This window comes from Pan paniscus, chromosome 7 (assembly GCF_029289425.2).
Source record: "Pan paniscus chromosome 7, NHGRI_mPanPan1-v2.0_pri, whole genome shotgun sequence".
NCBI classification, from domain to species: domain Eukaryota; kingdom Metazoa; phylum Chordata; class Mammalia; order Primates; family Hominidae; genus Pan; species Pan paniscus.
Genome location: NC_073256.2, coordinates 115034701 through 115057883, shown reverse-complemented (window position 1 = coordinate 115057883; position 23183 = coordinate 115034701). Strand labels below are relative to the sequence as shown.

Sequence of the window (23183 nt, the reverse complement as noted above, 5' to 3'; positions counted from 1 at the left end):
AAGCCTGTCTCTACTAAAATACAAAAATTAGCCAGGCGTGGTGGCACATGCCTGTAATCCTAGCTACTTGGGAAGCTGAGGCAGGAGAATCGCTTGAACCCGGGAGGCAGAGGCTGCAATGAGCTGAGACTGCACTACTGCACTCCAGCCTGGGCAACAGAACAAGACTCTGTCTCAAATAAAAAAAAAAAAGATAAACAGTATTAGTGCTTTAAAAAAACCTATGCATGTTTCTAATAATCTGATACATCTGAAATTAAAATATCTTTTTTTTTTTTTTTTTTTTGAGACAGGGTCTTGCTCTGTGACCCAGGCTGGAGTACAGTAGTGTGATTTTTGGCTCACTGCAAGTTCTGCCTCCTGGGCTCAAGTGATCCTCTCACCTCAGCTTCCCGAGTAGCTGGGGCTACAAGCGTATGCCACCGTGCCTAGCTAATTTTTGTAGAGACAGGGTTTTGCCATGTTGCCGAGGCTGGTCTCAAGCTCCTGGACTGAAGTGATCCTCCTGCCTTAGCCTTCCAATGTGCTGGGATTACAGGCATGAGCCATTGTGCCCAGCTTAAAATTTCAACTCTGACTTCATTTTTATTATAATTTACTTTTTTTCCCCCAGATAGGAGAGCAAAGAAAAAGAAAGAAAAGGCAATGTATGAGTGATGGAAAGAGAAAATGTCTGTTGGGTAGATGCCAAAAAAGCAGGAAAGGATACTTCTAAGTGAAATAACCAGCAAACTCAAAGTCAAGTGAAAGACTCCACTTGTTACACACATGGTTTTTCTATGTGTGCTAAATGTTACCTTCCAGTTACTCAAAAGGAATTTTTGTATGTGTAAAATACTGTATCTCTTTTCCCATTTCACCATTATATAATAAAAAAATGCATGAATAATTTGGAATTTTACTTATTTTTGAGTTTAGCAACACCTTTAACACGAATTTTTTGAGCAATAACATTTTTATTACAATATAATGTATTGAATATGTAAAACAGTCTATGATTTTTCAAATAAATGATGTCTCATACTGTCTTTTATCTCTATATATTTTTAGCATCTGTACATAATCTTTTCACATTTTAAGCCAGAGGCGCTTAATGAATGCTTGTTGTTCTGACATTTTACCTGTGCAGTAGAGTTATCTTCACCTTGCTTCTTCTTTTTCTTTTTTTTCTTTTTGGATTTCCCAGTTGGAAGAGCTCCCTCTCCCTTTTCTTTATCATCATCTGAGACCTTAGGTTAAAAGCAAAAATATTAAAGAGAACCAAATGGTTATGTGTCCATTATTTAGAAAATTATTATGAAATAATTTCATTCATTAGGTACAGTCTTCATTTCCCAAAATCTAAATAAAAACTAGTAATAAGTAATAAAATGGATCAAGAACTACATATTTAAAAAATAACAAAATACATGGAACCTCATTCTCTCAGTGTGTCTACGTCATCCATCACTCACTACAACCTAAGTAGAGAGCTGTGTAAACTTTAGTGTTTTAAAAACTCACTGAAGCTGGGCACGGTGGTTCATGCCTGTAATCCCAGCACTTTGGGAGGCCGAGGCGGGCGGATCACGAGGTCAGGAGATCGAGACCATCCTGGCTAACATGGTGAAACCCCATCTCTACTAAAAATACAAAAAAATTAGCCGGGCGTGATGGCAGGCGCCTGTAGTCCCAGCTACTCGGGAGGCTAAAGCAGGAGAATGGCGTGAACCCGGAAGGCGGAACTTGCAGTGAGCCGAAATCACTCCACTGCACTCCAGCCTGGGCAAAAGAGTGAGACTCCGTCTCAAAAATAAATAAATAAATAAAAATAAATAAATAAAAACTCACTGAATAGGTAATTCTACTTTATTTTGAAGTTCAAATGTAGTGCAATTTGCGTTAAAATTTATTTGACCCTGTTAAGAGAATGAAATAACAAGCTACACAATGGGGGAATATATTTGCAAGCCATATGGTTCCATCCATGGAACTAGTATCTGTACAATATAATATAAGGAACACTCAAGTTTAAAAAAAATTCCCCTTAGAAAATATGCAAAAGACATGAACAGACATTTCACCCAAGAACATACACAGATGCCAAAGAAACCATGGGAAAAAGCTCAACTCCATTTGCTATTAGGGAAATGCATATTAAAACCACAATGGGTTATCACTATACACCTATCAGAACTGCTAAAATAAAAAACAGTGACAACTGCAAATTTAGGTGAGGATACAGAAAAACCAGTTTCTTAGAATACTAAAATATGCAACTATCATAACACCCAGCGATTGTACATATGGGCATTTATCCTAGAGAAATGAAAGCTTATGTTTAGACAGAGACTTCTGAAAACCTACACATTTAGCAGCTTTATTCATAATAGTCCCAAACTGGAAAGGACACAAATGTCCTTCAATAGGTAAATGGTTAAAGAAACTGAGGTACATCCAGACCATGGAATATCACTCAGCAGTAAAAAGGTACAACTACTGACACATACAACAACCTGGATGAATCTCCAGAGAATTATGTGGAGTGAAAAAAAAAAAACAAACAAAACATACCAAGGCCAGGAGCAGTGGCTGAAGCCTGTAATCCCAGCACTTTGGAGGCCAAGGCAGGTGGATCCCCTAAGGTCAGGAGTTCAAGAGCAGCCTGACCACTATGGTGAAACCCCGTCTCTACTAAAAATAAAAAAAATTAGCTGGGCCTGGTGGCATGCGCCTGTAATCCCAGCTACTCAGGAGGCTGACATGGGAGAATTGCTTGAACCTGGGAGGTGGAGGTTGCAGTGAGCCGAGATCATGCCACTGCACTCCAGCCTGGGTAACAGAGCAAGACTCCATCTCAATCAAACGAACAAACAAGAACCATAGCAAAAGGTTATATATATTATAATTCCATTAATAAAACATTCTTGAAACGATAAATGTTCTGTATCTTGATTGCATCAATGCAAACACGCCAGTTGTGAAAAGGTAGTTCCCCCTTATTTGCAGTTTTGCTTTCTGCAGTTTCAGTCACCTGTGGTCAACCTCAGTCTGATATTAAAGTACTTTGAAAGACACAGAAAGTGAGAGAGACCACATTCACATAACTTTTATTACAGTAAATTTTATAACTGTTTTATGATTACTGTTGTTAATCCTTTACTAATTTACAAATTAAACTTTATCAGAGGTTATGTATAGGAAAAAGCATAGTATACCTAGGGTTTGACACTATCTGTGGTTTCAGTCACCCACTGGGAGTCTTGGAATGTATCCCGTGTATAAGTGGAGGTGGGGAGCGGTGGGGATGGCTACTGTGCTACTGTACAGTATTATGGTTTTTTAACATGTTACCACTGGGGAAAACTGGGTAAAAGGGGTACAGGGGATCACTCTGTTTCATTCCTGCCTTGTTTTGTTTGTTTTGTTTTTTTCAAGACAGGGTCTCGCTCTGTTGCCCAGGCTGGAGTACAGTGGTGCAATCAAGGCTCACTGCACAGCCTTGACCTCCTGATCCTCTTGCCTTAGCCACCTGAGGAGCTGGGACTACAGGCTGATTTTTCTTTCTTTCTTTTTTTTTTTTTTTTTATTAGAGATAGGGTCTTGCTATGTTGTACAGACTAGTCTCAAACACCATGGGCTCAAGTGATCCTCCTACCTTGGTCTCCCAAAGTGCTGGGATTACAGGCGTGAGCCACCGTGCCTGGCCTATATTATTTCTTATAACTGCATTTGAATCTACAATTATCTCAAAATAAAAGGTTTAATTTAAAAAACTGAATTTGAGAGGTCATGTCATTGAAAATAGCATTCTGCAGGACAAAAATATACCTATCAAGTTAGCACTGTTATGTTAGTATTCATAATGATGCAGAGGCCATGCCAATCTTCTCTGTATCTTATCTATCTATCTATTTATTTTTTTGAGATGGAGTCTTGCTCTGTTGCCAAGGCTGGAGTGCAATGGTGCCATCTTGGCTCACTGCAACCTCCACCTCCCAGGTTCAAGCAATTCCCCTGCCTCAGTCTCCCAAGTAGCTAGAATTATAGGTGTGCACCACCATGCCCGGCTAATTTTTCTGTTTTTAGTAGAGATGGGGTTTCACCTTGTTGGTCAGGCTGGTCTCAAACTCCTGACCTCAGGTGATCCACTCGCCTCGGCCTCCCAAAGTGCTGGGATTACAGGCGTGAGCCACGGCGCCCGGCCTTATCTAATTTTTTTTTTTTTTTTTTTGAGATAGTCTCACGCTGTTGCCCAGGCTGGAGTGAAGTGCCTCACTGCAACCTCTGCCTCCCAGTTCAAGCGAGTCTTGTGCCTCAGCCTCCCAAGTAGCTGGGATTACAGGCGCACACTGCCACATCCAGCTAATTTTTTTTTTTCGTATTTTTAGTAGAGACGGGGTTTCACCACGTTGGCCAGGCTGGTCTCAAACTCCCGACCTCGGGTGATCCGCCCACCTCGGCCTCCCAAAGTACTGGGATTACAAATGTGAGCCACCACGCCTGGCCTCAATTTTAGTGTATGTGCTGCTGAAGTAAGCACTGTAGTTTAACTTTCTATGGAAAAATGCTTTTTGTTTATTCTCACAAATGACAACCTAGATTCCTAGACTATCTTTACAGGAAGAGATGATCCTAGTAACCGCTATTTCTCTGCTCAGCACTATAGGCATTATAATGATTTTGGTGGTCTCACGAACTACCAGTTTACAGAAATTACAAGCAGATGGAAAAACAAAACAAAATCTGGCACAAACTTAGCTAAGAGATTTTCAGTCTAGGCTGGCTGGCTACAAGTTGTGGAGAAACATCCCTAGAAGTTTTCACCACAAGCTGTTTCAAGGTCTTGTAATGATTAAAATGCCATATGATGAACAGATACGTGCCATGAATGATACTCAGGTCACAAGGACTTTCTTCAGTCAGCTTATCACTTCATTATAATCCAATCATACAAGAAATGTAGTTTCCCATGGCAAAATACTATTTTTGTTAATGGGAAGATACTGAAATCAACTCTACAACTTTTAACTCCTATGAAAGAGTTGAGATTTTGATAAACGTATTTTACATCTTTAAATAAAAAGGACATTACTGATAAATTTCAAATTCCTTTATACCGCTTCCCAATCCCATTTTCACAGTACCTTCCTAATGGTAACCAAAATTGTGAACAACTTCTGTGTCTATCCAATCAATTTTTCTATAAATTTATTTGTATCCATATAAAAAGTTACATAAATGACATATTCTATCTTTTTATAACTTGCTCATCATTCAGCATGTTGAGTTTCCATTCATAATGCTAACATTGTAGCTTTAGTTCATTTTTAACTTCTAATATGCCATTGTATAAACATATCACATCTTTCCATTCCCCAACTGATGAACATTTTGATGACAGCTCACTTTTGCTTAGAAATGTAAAAGGTAATCTCTGAATATATTCAGAAAAAGAATTCCTATGATGTATGATAAAGTCTTTACTCCATTCATGGGTTCTATTGTGTTAAATATCCAACAAACATCTGAATGATCACTATGTATTAAGGTATTATATATTAAGATATTGTACTAAGAAGCCTTTTTGTAGGTCCAATCTAAAACCCCTTTCCCCGCTGTTGACTTTCACATTGCCTGTTAACTGTCCTCCTCTACATTTATTTACCCCTCCTTCTACCATTAGTATTATATCTGGTGGTTTTTTTTTTTTTTTTGAGATGGAGTCTCGCTATGTTGTCCAGGCTGGAGTGCAGTGGCACAACCTTGGCTCACTGTAACCTCTGCCTCCTGGGTTCAAGCAATTCTTTGCCTCAGTCAGCCTCATGAGTAGATGGGATTACAGGTGCCCGCCACCATGCCCAGCTAATGTTTGTATTTTCAGCAGAGACGGGGTTTCACCATCTTGGTCCGGCTGGTCTTGAACTCCTGACCTTGTGATCTACCCACCTTGGCCTCGCAAAGTGGGAGCCACTGTGCCCGGCCTATATCCTGTTTTAAAGACCAATCCTGGCTGGGGGCAGTGGCTCACGCCTGTAATCCCAGCACTCTGGGGGGGCTGAGGTGGGCAGATCACTTGAGGTCAGGAGTTTGAGACCAGCCTGGCTAACGTGGCAAAAACTCGTCTGTACTAAAAACACAAAAATTAGCTGGGCATGGTGATGCATGCCTGTAATCCCAGCTACTCAGGAGGCTGAGGAGGGAGAATCACTTGAACCTGGGAGGTGGAGGTTGCAGAGAGCCGAGATCATGCCACTGCACTCCAGCCTGGGAGACGGGGAAACTCCATCTCAAAAAAAAAAAAAAAATGCCTGGCATGGTGGCTCATGCCTGTAATCCCAGCACTTTGGGAGGTCGAGGCGGGTGGATCACTTGAGGTCAGGAGTTTGAGACCAGCCTGGCTAACATGGCAAAAACCCGTCTCTACTAAAAATACAAAAATTAGCTGGGCATGGTGATGCATGCCTGTAATCCCAGCTACTCAGGAGGCTGAGGAGGGAGAATCACTTGAACCTGGGAGGGGGAGGTTGCAGAGAGCTGAGATCGTGCCACTGCACTCCAGCCTGGGAGACAGGGCGAAACTCCATCTCAAAAAAAAAAAAAAAAAAAGGCCTGGCATGGTGGCTCATGCCTGTAATCCCAGCACTTTGGGAGGCCGAGGCAGGTGGATCACTTGAGGTCAGGAGTTCGAAACCAGCCTGACCAACATGGTGAAACCAACATGGTAAAAGTACAAAAATTAGCCGGGCATGGTGGCGGGTGCCTGTAATCCCAGCTACTGGGAGGCTGAGGCACGAGAATTGCTTGAACTCAGGAGGCGGAGATTGCAGTGAGCTGAGATTGCATCACTGAACTCCAGCCTGAGTGACAGAGCAAAACTCCATCTCAAAAAGAAAAAGAAAAAAAAAAAGACCAATCCATCCACTTGTTAAAGGCTTCTTGATCCTCTTCTGGCACCTTACTTTATCAGTCAAATCTTCCCTCTCATTTAACTTTTTCTTTTTTTTTTCTTTTTTAAGAGATGGGGTCTTGCTATGTTCAAACAATCCTCCTGCCTCAGCCTCCTGAATAGCTGGGACTACCAGGTGTATGCCACTGTGCCCAGCCTATGTTTAACTTTTTAGTTTATTCCGGATCCTTTCCCTTTGTATTGACAGACATGCTAAAACAGGGGTTGGCAAATTACAAATACAGCCCAGCATTAGTTCCTACAAATAAAATTCATTTCCATATAATCTATGGCTACTTGCTATATAATTGACTAGCTGTATCAGAATGTATGGCTTTTTAATAAAGACTGTGCAGGCCAGACACAGTGGCTTACACATGTAATCCCAGCACTTTGAGAGGCTGAGGCAGGAGGGTCACTTGAGGCCAGGAGTTTGAGGACACCATCTCAAAAAAATAAAAAATAAAAAAAAAAGGCCAGGCATGGTGGCTTACGCCTGTAATCCCAGCACTTTGGGAGGCTGAGGTGAGCGGATCACCTGAGGTCAGGAGTTGGAGACCAGCTTTGCCAACATGGTGAAATCCCGTCTCTACTAAATATACAAAAATTAGCCGGGCATAGTGTCGGGCTAGTAATCCCAGCTACTCAGGAGTCTGAGGTAGGAAAACTGCTTGAACACAGGAGGTAGAGGTTGCAGTGAGCTGAGATTATGCCACTGCACTCCAGCCTGGGCGGCACAACAAGAATCTGTCTCCGAAAAAAAAAAAAAAAAAAAAGAAAGAAAATAAGACTGCTGACCCTATACCAAAATCTCCCTATCATTAAAATACAACCCCCCAACCCTAGCAAAACCATTCCTGATACCACGTGTTGCTATTATCCACTATTTCTCCTCCAGTCCTATCAAAACTTGGGTTTGCTGTTTCTGATGCTATTGATTATTGCCTCCCTGAGGCTCTCAATTGGTGTCAGCCTCTGTGACCCAGAATTCTCCTTCAGTTGCTTTATTTTATTTTTATAAATAGAGATGGGGTCTCGCTATGTTGCCCAGGCTGGCCTTGAACTCCTGGGCTCAAGCAATCCTCCCACAGTACCTCCCAAAGTGCTGGAATTATAGGCGTGAGCCACTGTGCCCAGCCTGTCTCTTTCATTAACAAATAAACACCCAGGAATCTCTTATACTCACCTTTTGATCATCAGGAATTGGTTCCTGGGACTTTAGAAGTGAAGCTCTTTCTTCGTCTACCCAATTGCCCCACTCTTCTGCTGGTGCATTCCAATCAGAGTTGGGATCAGCAGAAGACAGACCATCTAAAATTTAACAGTGTGAATTAGGCGTCTATCATTTTTGCCATAAATTAAAAGGCAAAAACTAAAAATTCCTTATGTTCAACTAAGCTGTAATTTTAAGTTATTGTTCTGTCTCCCAAGCACATTTTAAGAGCCAGAAAAAAAAATAACATGAAGGTAACAATCTTTATTCAATTTCTGCTAAGCATATCATATGGTTAAATGGAATTTCTAAGAAATTCCAGAAAATTTATTAGCCATTTGATTCCACTCTCTGTGCTTCCTTTGTTATCAGTCTCCTGAATTTCTTTTCTCTATCCATTTTTAACTTGGTCTAGGACCTGGTTGTTTTCTCCCCTGATTATTACAACATTTTTGTAATTGATTTATTGTCTAGGGTTTGGAATTAATTCTTAAAAGTAGTACCAAAGTTACAATCCCTACCTGTCATTTTATACTACACCTCTCCTATCCTTATGAGCTTTTCAAAATTAGTTTCTTCAAATTCACCAAGTCATGACAATATTCAACCTCTTATTTTTCTCCCCCTTTTTAAATACTTAACCTGTACTTTCTTATATTTTTCAGATCATTCAATGTGCTTTTTATCCAATCATTTCAAAAGCATTTGAATAATTTTCAGGGCTTCAATCATCATTTATTATCAAAAATAAATTTTATTCTACACTTCTAGATCCCTTTATTTCACTATAGGAGGCACTGAATTTTTAACTCCTTGAGGAAGCTATCAATGACTTATTCTAAAAGGAGAAACCAGTCTTTGCCTTTAACCAGATTAAATAAGTAGCTCTCAAAGTTAATTCTTCCCTTCTCTCCCTGCACATCATATACTCCTATATATGTTCCCGTAAATCTACTTATAGTCAGGTTTCATTTACAATGGTTTAAGATGACAAAGGTTAGGCTTTATTTCCAAATGGTTAACAAGTTGTCCCAACAACGCTTAAATGAAAAATCCAATCATTTCCCACTAATACCTAATGCTACTCTTATCCAACACTCAATTCTTTCTTTCTTTATTTTTTTCCCCAAGATGGAGTCTTGCTCTGTCGCCCAAGCTGGAGTGCAGTGGCATGATCTCGGCTAACTGGAACCTCTGCCTCCCAGGTTCAAGTGATTCTCCTGCCTCAGCCTCCCGAGTAGCTGGGATTACAGGCATGCGCCACCACACCTGGCTAATTTTTGTATTCTTAGTAGAGACAGGGTTTCACAATGTTGGCCAGGCTGGTCTCGAACTCTTGATCTTGTGATCTGCCTGACTCAGCAGATTATAGGCGTGAGCCACCACGCCCAGCAATGCTCAATTCTCTTTTTTTTTTGAGATGGAGTCTCACTCTGTCACCCAGGCTAGAGTGCAGTGGCACAATCTCGGCTCACTGCAACCTCCGCCTCCCGGGTTCAAGCGATTCTCCTGCCTCAGCCTCCCAAGTAGCTGGGATTACAGGCGTGCACCACCACACCCGGCTAATTTTTGTATTTTTAGTAGAAACAGGGTTTCACCATGTTGGTCAGGCTGGTCTCGAACTCCTGACCTCTTGATCCACCTGCCTCAGCCTCCCAAAGTGTTGGGATTACAGGCTTGAGCCACTGTGCCCGGCCTTACTCAATTCTTTTATATGCACTTCAGTCTGTTTCTGCAATTTCTATTCTATTCCACTGATCTATTCCTGGGACAGTGCTATACATAACTCTGCAATACATTTTTATATCTAGAAGGACACATTTGTTTGCATTACTCTTATTTAGTACTCCTATTTACTTTCTGCTAGTCTTATTTTTCCAGGTGAACTCTATTATTGTTTTTGTTTAACAGGAATATATAATACATTCTTACGAAAGTTTTAAAATCTAGGTTTTGGAAGAATATATAACAATCTGGGAAAACGCTCACAGAAAAAAAAATCATAGACAAAATTGTCTACACAGTATGATCTCAAATTTATGAGGAAGAGACAGAAGAAAATAAAACATTATATGTATACAATATATATATTTTTTCTTAGTTTAAGAGACAGGGTCTTATTCTGTCACCCAGGCTGGAGTGCAGTGGTATAATCATAGTTCACTGCAGCCTTAACCTCCTGGGGCTCAAGTGATCCTCCTGCCTCAGCCTCCTGAGCAGCTGGGACCACAGCCATGTGCCACCATGCCTGGCTAATTTTTAAATTTTCTGTAGAGAAGGGGATTCACTATATTGCCCAGGTTGGAATAATAAATATATTTTAATAGTGAAATTACATCTATCCAATCCTTATTAAGCACTTACTATGTGCTAGAACTTGAGCTAGGTAGGTACTAGAGATAGAAAAATAAGTAAAATAGAATCCTTCTGCATGTGCAGCTTGTAGACTGTCTATTCAGGGGTGAAGATAGGTAAGCTTAACAAACTATTAAATACAGAGTGACAGATTCTGCCATGGGGGCTGTGGAAACAGAGCTAAGCTAGTGGAGGACAGGGAGAGACAACATAAGAATTTATAGCCTAGTGGAGGAAAAACATGGAACAGGTGATTACAAGTGTGAAATGTGTTATAAAAAAGGAAGTTCCTTCTTGTATTTCTAAATTCACCACCATGAGCAAGTATCTGGAGTCGGTATTACATAGTAGCACAGAGGCGAAGAGCATGGGTCTTCATGTCAAACAAATATACATTTGAATATTGTTCTACCACTTAATAACAAGATGATTTTGGTCAAGTTTCTTAATGGGCTCTATTATCAACTTCATAGGATTGCTGAGAGGAGTATATGAGATACATGTAAAGCAATTCATGGCAATGCAGTAAGCGCTCAATAAATGGTAGCTACTGTTTTTATTATCACTGATGATATTAAAACCAGTTTCTAATCTATAAGGCATGTATAGTTAAAAATTTATTTCTCACAATTCTGATGAACCTCTCATTAAGATATACTTCATATGTAAGATATACTTCAATTCAATCTGGTAGATGTCTGGAACCAACTACTCATCTTATACCAACCATTCATTAATAATACTTTAGGAGGTTCACATATCAAGCTATCAGTGGCTTTGCTTAAATCTCACAGATAAGAAACCCAGATTTTGAAAATTGCCATCCATAAGCCATGTCTCTAAGACTTCTTGCCAGAAAAGAAACTGTTAAGCAGAAAAAAGTTTAGGCAATTGAGTGGGCAATATACCAACATGTCACCCGTTTTCTTAATACATGTGGTAGGAGGTGGAGGTGAAAAATAAAAATTGAGTAAAATGCTTAGTAAAAGTATTTTTTATGACAGGGTCTCGCTCTATTGCCCAGGCTGGAGTGCAGTGGCAAGATCATGGCACACTGTAGCCTAGACTTCTCAGGCTCAAGTGATCTTCCACTTCAGACTCCTGAGTAGCTGGGACTACAGGTATGCGAACCACGCCCAGCTAATTTTTTTTTGTAGAGATGGGGTCTCACTATGCTGCCTAGGCTGGTCTTGAATGCGTGGGCTCAAGAAATCCTTGCACCTTGGCTTCCCAAAGTGCTGGGATTACAAGTGTGAGCCATGGCACCGGCCTGGGTAACTAATTCTTAAGATTCATAGGCCTAATGTACCAAAAAACTTCTTAGACATAGTTCCCTTTAAAATGATTCACAGTATAGTTTGCTCCAATTATAATTTCTTATCGCTAAAGTTTTCCATTAGTCTGCCAGTGTCTTTTCAAAGAGCCATACTGGTTTTCTTTTCAAAAGGGTAAGGAATTTGTCTCTTCATTTAATTTGCTTATGGAATAACATTTTAGGTTTAAGTATCTCTTCGCTGGTCTTTATTTGGTTGTCAGCTGTTTCTTGTCAGAACTTAATTCTTTTCAAAGAGCCATACTGGTTTTCTTTTCAAAAGGGTAAGGAATTTGTCTCTCCATTTAATTCACTTATGGAATAATGTTTTAGGTTTAAGCATCTCATTGCTGGTCTTTATTTGGTTGTCAGCTGTTTCTTGTCAGAACTTAATTCAATGTAAACTTTAATAACTTTTTAATAAAAGAAAACAATTATGTTAGACATTCTCCAGTGTTAACAACATTGGGTTAGTTAACCACATTGGGTAGACTAATTTTGCCACTAGAAGGATACCAACAGCAGTACTTACTGCATATTTACTATATGTGAGGCAGTGTTCTAAGAGCTTTATATGTATTAACTCATTTAATCTTCTCAGCCGTACTGTTTGGGAGGAATTATTTTTACAGAGAAGGAAATTGAGGCATAGAATAATCATGTAACCTGCATAAGGGCAAAGGCAGGGAAGTTAAGATTGAAACCCAGGTAGTCTGTCCTGAAAGCTCATGCTCTCAACCACTCCATTATGCTGAAGCGAATTCATTCACCCCTGTGTGCCAAGAAAAAGTTCTATTCAACATCTGACTTTTTACATGGGTTACAATAATGCTGTTCCTTTATGGTCAAGATAGTAATAGATTAATGTATGTCTTCAAACTGGAGGGCCGATATGTTAATTATATCATACTGTAAATGTAAATCTAATGTAATATATTTGTGGATTTGTAATCTAAAATACTAAATCATTCATTTTAGAAATTCAGAAGTAATAATTAAATTCACTGAGCACCAAAAATAGAGCTGCATTAAAGATGGTGACACAGAAAATAAAGTTTACAGAGAAAATGTTAAAGAGAAACTCTGGACTTAAAAAGACTGCCAATACAGCATAGCAAACTTGAGGAAGATGGTGTTTCTGATACATATTACTTTGATTAAGTATAGAATCCTGTGGATACATGTTTTAAAAATCTTTTATTTTAGCAGCTAATCATGTTTCTCATATTCAAAGTATCTTAATATGGATAAAATAAAAAGTGTATCTATTCTGTCCAAGCAGGAAAGCCTGGAGACCTGTCCACTCAATTTTCCTCTGCCTCAACCCACAGCAGCCCAAGATACCTTACTGCTATTTTCCTATAGTCACTCCTATCATTGTTATAATCATCCTCAATTCTATTCTGCATATAGCTGATAATTCTTCCTAAAGCACAAATATACTGTTTATTTTTTTCCCCCAAAATAGTGCTTTCACATCCTTGTAAAACCTTGGATTTAAATACTTCATACACAGTCAGCCCTGCGTATCCATGGGTTTTCCATTTGTGGGTTCAAAAATATTCAGGAAAAAAAATGAATGAACTGTGTCTGTACTGAATATGTACACACTTTTTTTCTTGTCATTATTCCCTAAACAATACAGTATAAACAACTATTTACACTGTATTAGTTACTACAAGTAATCAAGAGATAATTTAAAATATATGGGAAGACATATGTAGGTTATATGGAAATACTATGCCATTTTATCACAGGAGACTTCAGTACCTGGGGATTTTGGTACCTGAGGGGGGTCCTGGAATCAACCCCCCATGGATACTGAGAGATGACTAATTTAGAGAGCTTTCATGTTCACCCATTATCTCATTAAAGCCTCACAACAACCTATGAAAACAGATATGACACATTATTTGCTCGATTTTACAGCTCCCAGACAAGTGACAAAGCCCTAACCATATGAGGTACTACTACATTTTAGAGTCGGGACTAAAATTCATATCTACTGTCTAAGCTAGTACTGAAAACCCCCAGCCCCCTAACCTTTAGCCAGCAATTCAAGGCATGCATTTCACAATATGGTCCTCCCTGATCTTTCTCTCCTCATCTCCCTTAATCTGTAAGAACTGTGCTTTAACCACTGTGTCGCCAGCTTACCTTGATGATTACTATAATCACCAAGGCTGTACCAGATAGTGGTTAAGAGCATGAACTCTGGAGCCAGACTAGCAAGGTATGAATACCACCCTCCTCCATTTAACTAACTGTGTGGCCTGGGAAAAGCTAGATAACTTTCCCTTGTCACAACTTTTTCATCTGGAAAGTGTGGAAACAAATAAAACCTACCACATAGAAATGTTTTAAGCATTAAATGAGATAATAAAATCCAAAAGACTAAGACCAGTGCCTGGCACATAGTCCACTGTTTTTATTGTCATTATTATTACCACCGAACACCTATGTATAAAGGCTTGCACTAGGTCCTGAGTGTATGAAAGAGTGCTAGTCCCCATTTTCAGAGAGTTCTTAACTCTACTTGGAGAAGGAAAACATATGCTTAAAAATGGTGGAAAACCCCACAGGGAACATATAAGTGCTAACAGTAGAAAACAGTAAATAGTAAAAAAGGATGTGAAATAAAAATTCAGAGAAAGTACATTTTGAGATTTAGGTTTGTGAGGAAAAAAAACTCATAATTTTCTTTTTTTAAATGAAGACGGCATGAGCTTTCCGAACATACAAACCATATTCTTCCCTTCTAAAATGTCTTCCTTTAACTAAACTTCTACTGGCAACTGGGTTAAGAAAGTAGTTTTCTACCAGCACAAAAATGTGTGTATACTTCACAAATACAAAGCCATTTCTGTATATTTAATTCAGTCTATTATACTACCTAGGAGGAGAAACACATTCATTTAAAACAAAAAATTTAAAAACTAGAAATACTACAGAGCAACTAGAAGAAAACTTTATGTTTAAATATTGCCTCAATTACGAAAATTCAGTTTTAATTCTACAGGTATTCAATAATCAGGTTTCAAGTAGTACATTTGGTATTAAATTATATTCTTATGACCTTTAAAGGTGAGAAATTAGAATTAAAATTAAAACATAAAGCATGAATTCAGGGTGCTAGAAAGAAAACTCTGAAAAAAATAACTGATAATTTTTAAAAGGACATACTTAACCCAGACCATTCATCATCGATATAGGGTTGATTACGGCTAACATCCCACTGATAATCAGAAGTGGTAGACTGAGAAACTGGCTCAGCAGTAGACCCTTAAATGAAAAACGAATGCAATAAAATTAAAAATGGAATTTCCTAATGATGTTTCATAACAATAGTTCTATACTTTGACACGGAGACTTTATTTTTAAAATTTCTCCTAAAAGGAAAAATTCAGACATTAGAAAAAGAATTAAGTTAAAAGGAAAAGTAGAATTGAGGGTAATTTTAGATTAACTATGATAATCACTTGATCTAATTCAATGATCAGAAATCTATGTTTTCCCTAGCACCAATCCATTAGATTTTGTGTTTTGTATTATACACCAACTGGTAAGTTACCTATAAATTTCTTTTTTTTTTTTTTTTTTTTTTGAGATAGGATCTCACTCTGTCACCCAGGCTGAAGTGCAGTGGCATGATCGTGGTTCACTGCAGCCTCAACCTCGCAGGCTCAAGAGATCCTCCTACCTCAGCTGGAACCGCAGGCTTGTACCACCATGCTGGGCTTTTTTTCTTTTTTCTTTTTTTGAGACAGAGTCTCACTTTGTTGCCCAGGCTGGAGTGTAGTGGCACAGTCTCGGCTCACTGCAATTTCTGCCTCCTCGGCTCAAGCAATTCACCTACCTCAGCCTCCCAAGTAGCTGGGACTACAGGCACACATTACCATACCCAGCTAATTTTTGTATTTTTTGTAGAGATGGGGTGTTACACCATGTTGCCTAGGCTGGTCTTGAACTCCTAGGCTTAAGTGATCCTCCTGCCTCAGCCTCCCAAAGTGCTGGGATTACAGGCATAAACCACCATGCCTGGTCTCCTGGCTTATTTTTTAAAATTTTTTCGTAGAGATAGGGTCTTCCCTGTGTTGCCCAGGCTGGTCCTGAACTCCTGGTCTACAGGGATCCTCCTCTGCCTCCCAAAGTGCTGGGATTACAGGCATAAACCACTGTGCCCTGCCTACAAATTTCAAGAAGTCAAAAAAAGTTGTTTTTTCCTTCTTCTTAATGGAAAATAAAACACAATAGAAATCTCTGCCATTGATCATTTTAGTCCTGGATGTTTCAGGGCTATGTATCCTCAGAACCTTGAAAGAGGGAACTAGAAAATGTCTGAGTTAGCTAGCATCTTTTGGCTAAGAAACATTAGAGAAATAGGTGGTTATCTAGAGAGGTGAGGCAGAGAGAAGCCAAAGAGACAAGAAGAGTTGCAGGAGGTCTAGAGACTAAGTTCAAGTGCATTTAAAGAAAACAAAATATTATCTCATAAGTTTTGTCTGTTTTTGTTTTTTTTCAGGTGAGGGGAGTAGGTCGGGTGAGAGTGGGTTCACATAGTCTTTTAGGAACCTGATGAAAGCTGTGGCAGTCTACTATCCAGAGCTTAACACAAAATTCTGCATATAGTTTTGGGGGCATATGAGTTCACTGATGCCAGGTCAAACCCTTGCTTTATAGATATAAATTCACTTTAGGATGTAAATGTAAAGCAGTGGTTTTCCATCAGGCGTGCGCACACACACATACACCCCTTCTGAATTGGAATTTACATGTGTACTGGAGTCCTTAGATGACTCTGATATGTATTTTGGATTCAGAGCCACTGTATAAAGAAATGGTTAGGAAGAAAAGATACTTGGTTAGTATAAAAGTGTTACATACAATCATGTCCTCCCACATGAGTCCTTACTACTAATTTATAAATTTCTTCTTGGTTACAGATGATCTTACCAGCAGCATTCCACTAATATATTATCTGCTTGATATACTCTCTCTATATGTATGTTTAATATGTATATTTTAATGTAAACTTTAACAGAGTAACCCTATAAACAGAGTAACCCTATAAAATTCACATGTATTAATATATTAGCTGCTTAGAAGCAGTACTGTAACACTGGTGCTATTCCTTTGGCAGCCCACATGGCTTTCTCTGCATATATGAAGGGAATAGCATGTGTGTTGTACAGAGTCACCAAATGAGGAAGCAATAAACTTGTACCTCTGGAAATGAAATGTAGTCTATGAGACCAGAGTTTAGCAAACTATGACTCACAGACCAAATCCAACCATCCGGTTTTTATATGGTCCATGAGCCAAGAATAGGTCTTACATTTTTAAATGGTTAAAAAAAAAAATCAGGCCAGGTGCGGTGGCTCATGCCTGTAATCCCAGCACTTTGGGAGGCCAAGGCAGGTGGATCACGAGGTAAAGAGATGCAGACCATCCTGGCTAACACGGTAAAACGCTGTCTCTACTAAAAATACAAAAAATTAGCCGGGTGTGGTGGCACGTGCCTGCAGTACCAGATACATGGGATGCTGAGGCAGGAGAATCGTTTGAACCAGGGAGGCGGAGGTTGCCGTGAGCCGAGATTGCGCCACTGCACTCCAGCCCGGCAACAAAGCAAGACTCCGTCTCAAAAAAACAAAAACAAAAACCGAAATAATAATATTTTGGAACCAGAAAGTCATTTGCTTACTGTCTCAGGTTGCTTTCCTGTTACAACAGCAGGGTTGAGTAACTGCAACAGAGGCTGCATGGCCCACAATGCTTAAAATGTTTACTATCTGTCCCTTTATACAAAAAGTTTGCTGACCCCCTTTCTAGGTTAGTGATTCCAGACACTGCGGAACTACAAAATTAGTAAACTGGGTCCACAAAAAAAAAAAAAAAAATTATATAATATATATATATTATATATATAATATATATAATATATATAATATATATATATAATATATAATATATAATATATATAATATATATATATAATATATAATATATAATATATATAATATATATATAATATATAATATATAATATATATAATATATATATTATATGTATTATATATAATATATATTATATATATAATATATATTATATATATTATATATATAATATATATATTATATATATAATATATATATTATATATATATTATATATATATATTTTATATATTATATATATATATTTTATATATTATATATATTTTATATATATACACATATATTTTTTTTTTTTTGAGACAGAGTCTCACTCTGTCACCCAGTCTGGAGTGCAGTGGAGCAATCATGACTCATTGCTCATTGTAGCTTCAACCTCCTGGACTAATGCAATCCTCCCACCACAGCCTCCTGAGTAGCTGGGACCACAGGCAAATACCACCATGCCTGGCTAATTTTTTAACTTTATGTGGTGATGTAGTTGCCCAGGCTGGTCTTGAACTCCTAGGCTCAAGTGATCTTCCCACCTCAGCCTCGCTACGTGCTGGGATTAGAGATGTGAGCCACCACACCTGGCCTCCCATATTTATGTAATATTTGTTAAATACATGTAGTTTCTATATGATTAATAAAACATATATCCATTTAAGTAATGCAGAATTAACAGTAGTTTATTAGTAATCATGTACTTTATAAATCTACAGATACTTATAGTTATTACGTGGGAATCCATAACCTGAAAGGGTTAGTTTTAAACTCATGATGAGTAACGGTGAACAGAAGTAAAATGTCAAATTGTAACTAAAAGTATGGCAGGACTACATTAGCAACAGAAGAATATGAACCTGAATGGAAGGCCTTGCATGTGTATTTGTCTGTGTGCCAATACACTGTCAGTGATCTCAAGCTACAGAATCCTTACTCCCCTAGAGAGGGGAATTAAGCCATTTGCACATAAGAATTTAGGTCTTCTCTTCCTGTTGTAAAGGCCTCTGCCACTTTATAATACCTGCTATTTATATTGATAGCAGTACTTGATGTTGATTAGTTCTTCAAATAACAAGCACTAAAATTAAACAAATGTTTTTGTTAGCTGAACAAAAGACTGTTTTTCACATACCAGAAACAGCAGAGTTAAGTGTGAGAGATGCAAAAGAAGCAGAATTCTGTTCAGAGGTATTCATTCCCCTATCCACACTAGACCAAGCAGCTGTTAAAATAAAAAACATCACTTGGAACCTTCAACTTGCATCAGACTTGAAAGATATGTAAAGATTTAAAACTATGAGACTATTTAAAGATAACCTTAGAAATGAGAACCACTTAATATAGTAATAGCTACTATTTACTGAATATTTATTACGTAGCTGGGCCCCTTACACCAACCACTTCTAATCCTTACAGAAACTTTGCTAGGCAGTTTTGGAGCAATTAAGTGACTTGCTGATAGCTAGAACAGCTGAGCCACGAATGCAGCTTAAGTCAATTCCCAAAGCCTATGCTCTTTTCCACTATACCAAGCTGCATTATTATTTATCATAATTAAGCAACTACTTTGGGATAGCACTGAACTTGGTACTTGACTTTCATTACAACAAATCCTCACAATTACATAAGTATGAGGTTCATACAGGTTAAATAACTAGCCTGAATGTCCATAAAAGCTATCATGTAGAAGAATAGAGATTAATACCTAATAGATCTGTCTGAACCAGTCCCTGTTCACTCCTCTATACCATGCTACTTTCTCAATATTTTCAAGACATTTCTTATTTTAAAGAACGTAAACCTCCATGAGACGAGTCACATCTGTCTCTTTCCAGTGACCCATTACAAATCTAATTTAATATAGTTCCCTTTCATTTTCAATAAAAGTCCTAGTCTATCTAGGCAGGAACTCTAATTCGCTGTTTAATATTATCTGTAACAACATTAAGCAAATACCATCTAATTTATGTCCTAAATATGAAATGCTATATAACTTTTACAAGTAAATTGTAGGCTGGGCGGAGTGGCTCATGCCTCTAAACCCAGCATTTTGGGGGGCCGAGGCGGGCAGATTACGAGGTCAGGAGTTCAAGACCAGCCTGGCCAACATGGTGAGAGCCTATTTCTCCTAAAAATACAAAAATTAGCTGGGCATGGTGACACGTGCCTGTAATCCCAGCTACTCAGGAGGCTGAGGCAGGAGAATTGCTTGAACTGGGACCCAGGAGGTGAGGTTGCAGTGAGCCAAGATTGTGCCACTGCAGTCCAGCCTGGGTGACAGAGCAAGCCTCCATCTTAAAGGAAAAAAAAAAAAAAAAAAAAGGCAGCAGCAAATTGCAAATTGTAAATATCCCAAAAGGTCACACGGTTCCTAACATTACTCCACAAAATTCAACCATTTCTTTTACCAAATATGAAAGGATGCTTTATAGCACAGAAATTAATGCTTTCTTCTCTGCTAAAAATGAGAGTGGGAATTTAGGGAAGGTCTTTTTTTTTTTCTTTTTGAGAGGGAGTCTCGCTCTGTTGCCAAGGCTGGAGTGCAGTGGCTCGACCTTGGCTCACTGCAATCTCCGCTTCCCAGGTTTAAGCAATTGTCCTGTCTCGGCCTCCCGAGTAGCTGGGATTACAGGCACGTGCCACCATGCCCAGCGATTTTTTTGTATTTTAGTACAGACAAGGTTTCACCATGTTGCCCAGGCTGGTCTTGGAACTCCTGGGCTCAGGCGATCTGCCAGCCTCAGCCCTGCAAAGTGCCAGGATTACAGACATGAGCCACCATGCCCAGGCAAGGGAATGTCTTTTTCAAACAAGTTGTGATACCTCTACACAATTTTTCAATATAATGGGGAGGAAGGGAGAGCAAGCTTAAAAACAATATAATTAAATGATCTGGTGTTTGATTTTTGAGGGTGTTAGCTTTAAAAGAGAGGGGCCAGTGTTGGTGGCTCACACCTGTAATCCCAGTACTTTGGGAGGCCAAGGCAGGTGGATCACCTGAGACTGGGAGTTCGAGACCAGCCTGACCAACATGGAGAAACCCCATCTCTACTAAAAATACAAAATTAGCCAGGCGTGGTGGCACATGCCTGTAATCCCAGCTACTCAGGAGGCTGAGGCAGGAGAATTGCTTGAACCCGAGAGGCAGTGGTTGTGGTGAGCCGAGATCGTGCCATTGCACTCCAGCCTAGGCAACAAGAGCAAAACTCCATCTCAAAAAAAAAAAAAGTCCCAGAAAAAGCCTAACAACAAAGGAAGAAATATTTTTCTACTTACATACTAAAACTAAAAAGTTTCTAGTATCTATTGCTCCCTCAAATTAGAGCAGATAAAAATATCTGCCATAAGCACAAGAGAAAAAATCATATGTTTAATGCACAAGAAAGTATAACTAGATTTAAAAAATAAAACAGTAGGCAGATGTGGTGGCCCACATCTGTAATCCCAGCACTGTGAGAAGCCGAGGCAGGTGGATCACTTGAGCCCAAGAGTTTGCGACCAGCCAGGGCAACATGGCGAAACTGTCTCTACAAAAAAATACCAAAATTAGCCAGGTGTGGTGGCACATGCCTGTGGTCCCAGCTACTAAGAAGGCTAAGGCAGGAAGATCTTTTGAGCCCTGGAAGTCGAGGCTGCAGTGAGCAATGATCACACCACTGCACTCCAGCCTGGACAACAGAGTACGACCCTGTCTCAAAAAATTAAAAACAAAACAAAACAAAAAAACATGAAGAGCTCATTAGACAAATGGGAAAATAACAAGAACAGACAATTCATAAAAGAAATAGAAATGACCAAGAAACGGCCGGGCATGGTGGCTCACGCCTGTCATCCCAGTACTTTGGGAGGCCAAGATAGGTGAATCATGAGGTCAGGAGTTTGAGACCAGCCTGGCCAACATGGCCTGTCTCTACTAAAAGTACAAAAATTAGCCGGTTGTGGTGACAGGCCCCTGTAATCCCAGCTACTCAGGAGGCTGAGGCAGGAGAATCACTTGAACCTGAGAGGTGGAGGTTGCAGTGAGCTGAGATTGCACTGCACTCCAGCCTGGGCGACAGAGCGAGACTCCGTCTCAAACAAACAAACAAGCAAACAAAAAAAGAAATGACCAAGAAAGTTGTGGAAAACTTTTCAATCTCATTAGTGATTCCAAAAAGTTAACCAAAATAATTTACGTACTTTTTGCTTATCAAATTAGAAAAGGCGAAAAAAAAAAAATCCCCAACCTTGGTAAGCACATGATAAATGGGCACTTATACTGATGCTTTGAGTATAAATTAGAACAACTCTCTTAGAAAATACTTAGGCACTATGTAGTAGAGCATTACAAACATCCATATTCCCTTTAATCCAATATCACTCACAAGACTCTGTCCTTAAGAAATAACTGCAAAACATGGCCAGCTGTGGTGGCTCACACCTGTAATCCCAGTACTTTGGGAGGCTGGGGTAGGAAGACAACTTGAGGTCAAGAGTTCTAGACCAGTGTGGCCAACATGGTGAAACCCCATCTCTACTAAAAAAATACAAAAATTAGCCAAGTGTGGTGGTGTGCGCCTGTAATCCCAACTACTCGGGTGGCTGAGGCACGAGAAATGCTTGAATCCAGGAGGCAGAGGTTGTAGAGAGCTGAAATCATGCCACTGCACTCCAGCCTGGGTAACAGAGCGAGACTCCATCTTAAAAACCACAACAAAAAAATCCCAAACAAATATATTCCGTGAAACATTATCTACAATGGTTAAAAAAAGGAAAATTGGCTGGGCGCCGTGGCCTGTAATCCTAACACTTTAGAAGGCCGAGGTGGGCGGATTACTTGAGGTCAGGAGTTTGAAACCAGCCTGGCCAACATGGTGAAACCCCATCTCCACTAAAAATACAAAAAAATAATTAGCTGAGTGTGGTGGCGTATGCCTGTAATCCCAGCTACTTGGGAGGCTGAGGCAAGAGAATTGCTTGAACCCAGGAGGCAGAGGGTGTTGTGAGCCGAGATCACGCCATTGCACTCCAGCGTGACAGCGACAGAGTGAGACTCCATCTCAAAAAAAAAAGGAAAATTACTTCTTGAATAATATGGGAATAGTTAAGTAAGTTATGCTATCCTTAAACATTATAGGGCCATTAAATATACTTACAAAAAGTAAGGAAAATGTTTATGTTACAATGTTAAGTGGGGACTAGGGGAGACATAAACACGCATATTCAATTTGAATTACATCAAAAACAAAAATACTAAAGCAAAACTATAGGCCGGGTGCGATGGCGCACGCCTGTAAATCCCAGCACTTTGGGAGGCCGAGGCTGGCAGATCATCTGAGGTCAGGAGTTGACGATCAGCCTTGCCAACATGGCAAAACCCCGTCCCTACTAAAAATAGAAAAATTAGCCAGGTATGGTGACGCCATGTCTATAATCCCAGCTACTCGGGAGGCTG

General features: G+C 39.3%; 1 protein-coding gene across 12 annotated transcripts in view; it reads right to left on the bottom strand.

Annotated features, from left to right (window-relative positions):
* The window catches only part of MTDH (metadherin), an 82601-nt gene that overhangs the window by 11260 nt on the left and 48158 nt on the right, over positions 1 to 23183 (bottom strand). For 5 of the 12 annotated variants that reach the window (XM_003821685.7, XM_055116764.2, XM_034966393.3 and 2 more), the window contains 3 exons: positions 14992 to 15090; positions 8115 to 8239; positions 1122 to 1229 (listed from right to left, as the gene is read on the bottom strand). In XM_003821685.7, coding sequence (XP_003821733.2) covers positions 1122 to 1229; positions 8115 to 8239; positions 14992 to 15090 — 332 coding nt within the window. Of the gene's footprint in view, positions 1 to 1121; positions 1230 to 8114; positions 8240 to 14991; positions 15091 to 18881; positions 18972 to 23183 lie in introns of all 12 variants that reach the window. The other 7 variants (XM_034966390.3, XM_034966392.3, XM_034966391.3 and 4 more) reach the window with 2 other exon arrangements.